At 42.3% G+C, this 9,039-nt stretch overlaps 1 protein-coding gene across 1 annotated transcript; it reads right to left on the reverse strand.

Annotated features, from left to right (window-relative positions):
* Window positions 1-861: 861 nt before the first annotated feature.
* Window positions 862-5,764, reverse strand: LOC135326533 (acyl-coenzyme A synthetase ACSM3, mitochondrial-like). Its single transcript, XM_064504360.1, has 6 exons — window positions 5,112-5,764; window positions 4,182-4,389; window positions 3,796-3,939; window positions 2,755-2,911; window positions 1,748-1,827; window positions 862-1,048 (listed from the first exon to the last, which is right to left on the reverse strand). The coding sequence occupies exons 1-6, from the start codon at window positions 5,119-5,121 to the stop codon at window positions 892-894; spliced, it is 756 nt and encodes a 251-aa protein (XP_064360430.1). The 5' UTR covers window positions 5,122-5,764; the 3' UTR covers window positions 862-891.
* Between the last annotated feature and the right edge of the window lie 3,275 nt (window positions 5,765-9,039).

The raw sequence follows: 9,039 nt of genomic DNA on the forward strand, positions 1-9,039 counted from the left end.
GAGAGAACTGATCAAGCTGCGAGTGCTAAAATTAAAGTATGAACAGCTGATGGTAAATATTTTACACTTCTATTTTATCATCTATTTTAAACTCTTTACTAGTCCAGTCTTTAAACATCACTGCCATGATACAGATTTTATTTATACTCATTTGTCTAAACATACTTGTATTGAGCTGCAACTTTTAAAAATGTATTTATTGTTGCACTTCTGAAAAGTGATTCTTGATTCCTCGCCAACCTAGAACATTTCCAGGAATGTCCCAATCTGCAACCTTTTCCAGGGAACCTCGACCTGGAATGGCACTAGACTCCTGCTGACCTAAAACAGTTCTGGACAGAATCTCCAATTCAGTTCTACACTCACTCAACTACAATGGTTCTAGACTTGAGCCACACCTCTAGAATGCTTCTAGGTGCACTGGCTCCAGAACCTTTCCAGGAACCCCTCAATCTGGAACTTTCACAGGCACCACCCCCACCATGACCCAGAACTAGTTGACTGCAAAGTGTTCTAGGCCAGTGAGTCTGGAACCATACCAGGGTGCGTCTGGGACGGTTCTCGCCTTGGCGACCTAGAACGGTTCTCTGGGCTTGGTTCTAGACTTGCCGGCCTAGGACCGCTCTGGACTTGCCGGCCTAGGACCGCTCTGGACTTGCTGGCCTAGAACCATTCCAGGGTGAGTCTAGCAAGCAAAATTTGGCATGCAGCAATGAGGAACACACCTTTTTTGTTTTACTTCCCAAGCCAAAAGCCCACTGGCATGAAAAGCAGTCTTTGGATTTGGGGGGCAACTGTTATGATTATTCTATGACTTCTACAAGCTACATTTTCCCACTCTTGATTACTCTAATTGACTTCTTCACATTTTCTTGGCAACCCTAATGGAATTTATTGCTGTAGCTGCAAAGTGTCTGAACATACGGTTTCTGCCTGTCCGTAGCCTTCGTGAATATCCAGCCCAGTGTGCTCTTCCCATTCTCCCATCACTTCAGGGTTGATTGGCTCCCCGGCACTCACACAGTGCCGCAGGCTTCTGAATTTGTAGCTTGGTGGGAAAGAAAAAGCAAATAATTGGCAGAGTTAAGCAGACACAGTGATCTATCTGCAATGTCCCCTTCCTTATTGTATTCCTGGATCATGGAGTCCTTTCTACACGAAAATAAAATCTTCACCAAGTCCTATACATTCCATTCCAATTGTGTGGAGCTAAACATAAAGAAATCTGCAAAAATGCAAATGCTCTTTTATTTCTCCATTATTTTAACATCTAGTAATTGATACAGTGTTTCTAACCCTAGAATCTAAACTGGGGTCTCCAACAAAATGGTAACAAAAAGTCACAGGAGAGTTGCCAAGCTGCACTGACACGCGCTATTCTTGTAGAGCATGGTAGTGGGGGAATGCAGGGGAAAAACAAAGGGAAGGGGAATCCAACTATAAAAGCACTTTGGAAAGTAGGTCAATCATGCTACGCTATCATTATTATCCTACTATTTCATCAGCTAAACTGCTTTTCAAAGTCTCATGCAAGTTTGCTACAATTTGTGGAATCTGTGATGGTTACGCTGTCCCTGAAATGTTTACTCTGGCTTTGTTCCTAATATGTCAGATTCAAGATGTTGAGAAATACATGACTACCTTTGCTGTTACATCATTGTAACTTTGAAGTAAAGTCAAGGTGAGAAGAGCATTTGGTCCACTGTTTTGATCAAATACACTAATAAGGATCTTTTCTTTGGCTTACCTGGACAGTCTATGTTGCACCAACATTCGATAGGCAGTTGGAGCAGAACAGAAGACTGTTATGGGAAATCTTGACAGACTCTAGAGAATTAGAATAAAAAAAAGGAGATGTCGCTACTGAAACACGTGAGGTCTCACCTACATCACAAGAGATAACATAACGATCTCTGTATTCAGCTTACAAAACACAAGAACAAAAGCAGTTAGCTTTGTACTCGCCAACACGAATATACAGCAGTTCTATTTAAACAGGTTCTTCTTCAAAACAGAATCTACATCTTTTTACAGCTAGTTCAACGCACCCAAGCTTTGTGCTCTGGAAAGCTTTTCAGTCTCCCTTGCAGAATTTCTTCATAATTCCAACTTAAGTAGAAAACAAAGGAAACCATAAGGCTACTTTTTCAGACGTTCCAGAGGGGAATGACCGATAAAGTGTTCTTCAATGGATCTTAATGTTAGCTAACAATTTTCAGCCATCACAGTAACGTGGGTATGATGATAAAGGGATTCCGTGTAAAAGGAATAATGGTGGTCTTTTTCACAGAGTTGCGTGCAGAGGATGTAACAGAATATAACGCTGGTGCCATTTGTTAAAGAAATATAGGCTTGCTGCCTCTTCACTCCTTAACATGCAGTTCTACAGTACATGCAAGCAAAATTCTCAGTTATCTGCTGCTGTCACTCATTTTAACACCACCACCAAAGCGCTCCACAAGCTCCTGTCCCATTTCTTGCGGGCTTCACTTTTAGGCCTAGGAATGGATGTTTGCAGGTTTGGGCAGTCGAATCTCCTCTCAGCAGAGTACAGAACAAAAATTTGGGGACGTTAAAGATTCTCTTGTTTGGGGGCTTACGTTTACAGCCTTCACTACTGAAATACCAGTTGCTTACTTCCTGGTGAAGCTCACAATTCTTCAGCATACTGCCCCTGAATAGCTCTGGGGAAGTGAAAATCTGGGGAGGACGAGCCAGAGAGAAGAGTGCTGTTGCTGGGCTCTCCTTGCTTACCTCAAAGACAATGCTTGGGTCGAAGCGGGGCATCTTCTGTGCAAAGACACAGGCCCCTTGAATCCATGGGGAAAAAATGCTGCTCCAACCTGACTTTGCCCAGCCCGTGTCTGATGTATTCCAAAATATATCTGAAGGAGTCAAGTCCAGCCAGTACCTGGGTGACACAGTGCAAGAGTCCACAATCTCTATTTGGCAGAAAGAGGGCCAATATTAAAACATCAACAACAGACGTGCCAATGAAGCACTGTTTTTCTTGGCTAGATGATGATCAGCAAATGACGGAATTTCTGAGCGGGAGTGGGTCACAGTGCAGTGAAGATGTCATCAGGATAGACTGATGTTGCATTTTTCTAGGAGAAAAATTATACTGATGGACAAGCTAATACCACCTCGAAACAGGATGCTGAATAAATAGGTATGAGATTGCAGGAGTTTTGTTGAAATCATATTGTAGGGATAAGGATTCTTTGAGGTTTACTTACTTTTTAGTTTGCTCTCTTCTGATTTGTTACTCTTTGCCAGTTAGAATGAGATGCATTGCTACGCCAATTTTCTAAACAACACAGTTTTATAAACTCAGAGATCTCACGAACCTGTGTAGTCCTTCCTATGTTCGGAACTATCAGCATTTTGTTCCTGTGGGACTTGTCTCTAAAGCAGTCACGCATGAATTCAGAAGCCTAAGAGCCATGTCTTTGCCCCCTTTTTACGGTACACACCTCATAAACTTGTTCTTTGCTGATGTTCAGTAAATGGGCAATCTATTAATTATACACAATGAAGAGTTTAGAAGAAGTTAAAGAAAATGTGAAAAAAGAGGTTAGTGACTCTGTATGACTGCCAAGTGCAATACACACTAAGGCAGCTAACCTCCAACTACGCCTTGTTGCACAGAAAAAAGGCTTGTTGGGACTGAATAGAACTGCTGCTTTTTAAAATAGTGAAACACAGAGCTGCTGGTAAAATCTTCTCTTCCCCTTCTTTCTGCCAATTTACCAGCTACAGAAATACATCTGTGATTTAAAGTGATAGCCTTACCTTCCACTTACTGTGAGGCCAATGCCATAGCTGCTGTGGGAATGTGCAGTCCTTTTTGGAGCCCCCGTAGTTCCACTGGTAAAATAGATGGCCATCGGGTCTTGACGCTTTGTGGTCACGCAGTGGTGATCAGAAGGAGCATGCCTTTAAAATGTGCAAAATGAGGAATACAGTGATTTGAAAGGGTGAATTACACATTCTTGAAAACGCTTGGCTAAAATAACTTCTGCAGCAAGCAAAAGTGTCATAAACATTGACATTTTCCCACTGTGCAGTCCTGAAGGGAGGAAAATATTTTGGCATGTGCCAACATTTCCTGTTCACAACCAATCACTGTGCTTGCCTTTCATTGTTTCTGTGGCGCTTTCACAGTAGTGGTTACTCACTTCAGGAGCTCTCTGAAGTTCAGCCATCCTTCTCTGTGGCCCTCTGATACAAGCAGCTTGGCTTTCAGAGACTGCCATTCAGGCCCACCTGAGTCCACAGCTGGTGCCACAGAACCATCAGTGATGACACACTTTGCCTTTGATTTCTGTAGTCCATGGAGAATGTCCTTTGCTGTCAGCTGCTGCCTGCCAGGAATCGGGACAGTTCCTAAAGGAGAATACTCTCAATATTTAAGAACAATACTTGTACCTAGAAACAGTCTCTAGCTTGCCTTGTGCTTATTAGTGGGACAGGGCTGCGCTGAAAGCAGGCTTTGGCTCTGCATTTGTAAATATACCCTTCTTTTTCATGCACTAAATTCGACGGGAGGATCACTGCAAGTTAGAAAATACTAGGCTCAACATGGGACAGCCAAAGAAACCAACAGAAGGACTTTTTTGGGGTGGAAAGCATTGCCACTGGGACATGCTACCCCTCTGGATTTGTATTCTTCACTAGTAAATACAGGTGTACCTGTCCTCACAGGGTATGCTGCTGGCGTTTGTGAGGCCCCGAGACATTCTGGGCTGTAAATACTGGCAAGCCGAGTATTTAACATAGCCCACAGGGGAACATGTGAAACACACGGGTAAGTATGTGCTAATTGCATTGTAAGTTAAGAAGACGATGCATTTGCGATGCATCACAAGTGCTGGAAAGAGGAGAATGACAGAGGTCCACGGACTCCCAGAATTTCCTTAACAGCTAGAGCATGTTCAAAAAATCCTAAAAGTACCATAAAGACAAAACTTGGCATGAAGGGTGTTGACCAGCATGGCAGTGATGATCATCCCCGTTAGCATGTTTGTAGTTCTGAGTCTATTAAATAGCAATGATCGGTGTATGTGACAGCAGCTATAGCTATACATCATTTCTATGCTTTTACTAACCTGTTCGCATGCAAGCCACATTCAGCAGCCACCACTCCGGGATCCTGGGCAGAATCCAAATAACTCTGTCTCCCGGTTGCAGACCACAGGCACCAGACAGTACATTAGCCGCTTGCCTGGACAGGACTCCCAGCTCTTCAAAGCTCCACTTCACTTCTTCTCCGTCACCGCTTACCCACCACAATGCAGGGTTTTCAGGCTTTTTGCCCTCCTACAGGACAACAGGGCACAGTGCAAATGCTTCATTTAGGGAACATGTTGCCTTTAATTTAAGCCTGAGGAAGGAAAACAGTCATCATTTATTGAATGCTGAATAAACCTGGGGCATAATAAATATGAATGAATAAACCGGGGGGTGTAAGCCATAAAGTTCAACTGAATGGTTACAGGGCCAAGATAGAATGGATTAGTTTAAGACTGAGAGAAGGGATTCATGGTTCTTCCCATTCTGACTTGTTACAGGGTAAGTTACTTACCCTTATGCTTACTTACCTCAATTGTAAAACAGACACCTGACTTGTACAGTGACCTTGAGATTTATTAAGTGCGAGGTGGTATTTCTGAAGTCGTTTTTCCTTTACCGTGAAGAGGCTATGAAATGCTGTATATTAATCACCTGCATTTTTCTTCTTAGTTATTCTAGAATAGGAAGCCTAAAGGGACAAAAGGTGCCTTGCAGGATCTGGGGATAGCTTTTGCAGGACGGGAGCATTCTGGTAAGTATGATATGATGATTCTCATCATATATTTTTATAAAGCTAAACAGCTACTGTAACTTTTTCAAGTTACGTAATGCTCTGTTCAACAAAAGCATCAAAATAAGAAAGACCAGATGCTTCAAAGATTAGAGTTTGTCATCTCTAAGTTTATGCTTTTTTCTGAAATCTGGCCTAGTCCTTTGAAGTGTATGTTGCACAACACAGCCAAACATTAAATTATTAGGGTTCAAAAGAAAAAGACAGTGGGGGAAGAATAAGGAAATCGAGGGAGAATCAAGGAAACTTGATCTTACTGGATAGGTCTGGACATCTTATTAGTGTAAGAGAATATTAGTACAATCGGAATTTGATATAAGTGATAAAACAAAACAAGAATGTTAGTAATCAGGACCATATATTAAACTCTGGTTAGATGACCATTAGATGTTCAGCAAAGGAAACTTCACTGCCACTGCCCTTTTCCAAACTTTCTCTAGAAAACCATGTGTCAGAGTTCCGTGAATCCCTTCCATTTATGTAAGCCTTACCTGAATGCCTTTTCCCCCACTAACAGTAGTTTAAAAGGAAGAATATGAACATAACCATTCTTTTCAAGGCTTGGATGATTCTCGGAATACTGCCCGTCTTGCTTGGAGGATGATTTGTGATGGATGTGTGCTGAAGGTTACTAAATCTTTGGCTAAGCTTAGTAACTTCCTCACATCTTCCCTTCTACTTGCTTCAGAGCCTGGCATCCAGATGAAAGATGAGCTATTCAAATAAACAACCCAGCATCTTGACTATGAATTGAACAGAACATCATTAGGCTAATATGCTTATTAATTTAGAGCATTGATTTCTACTTCTGGGGATTCATTTCCCCAAATCTCCATTTCTTTGGGGACTCCCTAGGCACATCCAAAGGGGAACCTGATTTCCCGAACACTGAGTATAAACTTCACTGACAAGACTCCACTGGGAAGTAATAGCAGACCTGAAACATCTGGAGATACAACTTGCAAAATAAGCTCTCCAGCGGAGGAAAACCACAACAGTGCTACCGGAGTTATGATAAATTCCAACGTACAAACAGGAGAACAACAGGAGAGAAGCACAATCAATTCCTCTACAGCCATCCATGTTGCATCTAGCAGCAGCTTAAGGACTGATTTACATGATCAAGCCCAAAGCTCTTTAACAGCATCTGCTGACAGATTTGCTTTTCCTCTTGGACAGCCACAGCTATCTCGCGGTACAGGCACTCAGAAAGGGTTCCGCAATGGGCACCTGACGACTACTGCCAAATACAGCTCTCCAGTACATGGATCAGGACTAGTGCTTGTCTCCACTACCATCCCCTCAGTTAATATCTCTGAGGAGGATACTAGTACTAGTTCCGATTGTTTCTCTCTGCTGACTGACTGGGAAGAGGTAGCTTTCATACCAGAATCACAGTATGAACACAATTCAGATTGTGTTCCATTCAAAGATGACTCCAGTACAGCTATTTTAACAGCATCTGAAGAAACAACAATTTCTAGAGTATCAGTTGTTATGAGTTCAGATCTTCAAAGTTTGGGGAAAACTGTGGTACCTGTGGAACCTCGGAAGTCTATCGTTTACAAAAGTCCCGATACTATGATCTATAATGTAGGAATGGTCCAAAGGCAGACTTCAAACTTTTCTGCTTTTAAGTTACCACCTGCAAAGGCAAATGCTACTTCAGCACATTCAGCATTAACTGGAAATGATTCCACTCCCGAGGCTCCTCAAAGAAAGCCAACAAGTCCAAAAATGTTCCCACCAGCAAAAAAACACTCTTTTGCTATCTAGAAAGAGAAGACTGCATCTTTTAGGCATTGCTTACCTTCAAGAAGTTCAAACTTGTCCAAAGTGTCTCCTGCCATTCTGAACTCCACAGTCAATTTGAATCAATCTGTAAGAGCTGCCAAAAATGAAAAACCAACCCCCCCTCGGTGTCATTGTGGTCGAAGAGCTAAAAGACTGTATGTATCAAATACCGGTCCAAATCACGGCAAAGCATTTTGTGGTTGTCCTGTCAGTAAGCATGAAGGCAATAAGAAAGGCTGTGAATACTTCAAGTGGGAATATGCATCTCTGAAAGAGAAATCTAACGTTCTCACGGCGAATGCAGATGCTTTGACCTCTCCCGGAACTTCTTCCAACACTGCAGGAAATTCTTCCCACAAGAAATACTTGCGTCTTAGACCCTCTATGAGAACTTGAAAATTGATGGGGTTTTGTCCAGATCTTAAGCTTAATTACTTGTTGCTGCTTACTATTATCAGGACGGTCAAATGATCTTAGATATGTCTTCTGAGAATGGGACCAAAATGACATGCTTGGTTAAAGTAAATAAAAGTGGAAATTGCTCAAGCATGTCATAAACTATCTCATTAATGAAGTGAGAGAACTGATCAAGCTGCGAGTGCTAAAATTAAAGTATGAACAGCTGATGGTAAATATTTTACACTTCTATTTTATCATCTATTTTAAACTCTTTACTAGTCCAGTCTTTAAACATCACTGCCATGATACAGATTTTATTTATACTCATTTTTCTAAACATACTTGTATTGAGCTGCAACTTTTAAAAATGTATTTATTGTTGCGCTTCTGAAAAGTGATTCTTGATTCCTCGCCAACCTAGAACATTTCCAGGAATGTCCCAATCTGCAACCTTTTCCAGGGAACCTCGACCTGGAATGGCACTAGACTCCTGCTGACCTAAAACAGTTCTGGACAGAATCTCCAATTCAGTTCTACACTCACTCAACTACAATGGTTCTAGACTTGAGCCACACCTCTAGAATGCTTCTAGGTGCACTGGCTCCAGAACCTTTCCAGGAACCCCTCAATCTGGAACTTTCACAGGCACCACCCCCACCATGACCCAGAACTAGTTGACTGCAAAGTGTTCTAGGCCAGTGAGTCTGGAACCATACCAGGGTGCATCTGGGACGGTTCTAGACTCGGCGACCTAGAACCGCTCTAGACTTGGTTCTAGACTTGCCGGCCTAGGACCGCTCTGGACTTGCCGGCCTAGAACCATTCCAGGGTGAGTCTAGCAAGCAAAATTTGGCATGCAGCAATGAGGAACACACCTTTTTTGTTTTACTTCCCAAGCCAAAAGCCCACTGGCATGAAAAGCAGTCCTTGGATTTGGGGGGCAACTGTTATGATTATTCTATGACTTATACAAGCTACAT

Source organism: Dromaius novaehollandiae, unplaced genomic scaffold, assembly GCF_036370855.1.
Source record: "Dromaius novaehollandiae isolate bDroNov1 unplaced genomic scaffold, bDroNov1.hap1 HAP1_SCAFFOLD_125, whole genome shotgun sequence".
Taxonomy (NCBI): Eukaryota; Metazoa; Chordata; class Aves; order Casuariiformes; family Dromaiidae; genus Dromaius; species Dromaius novaehollandiae.

Bases quoted from the DNA above. Each gene is read 5' to 3' on its own strand.
- LOC135326533 (XM_064504360.1), bottom strand. The intron at 2,912-3,795 runs GTAAGGCTATCA...TGTGTCACCCAG, and splicing joins GGCCTCACAGTAAGTGGAAG to GTACTGGCTGGACTTGACTC. The intron at 1,049-1,747 runs GTAAGCCAAAGA...TTTCCCACCAAG, and splicing joins GTGCAACATAGACTGTCCAG to CTACAAATTCAGAAGCCTGC.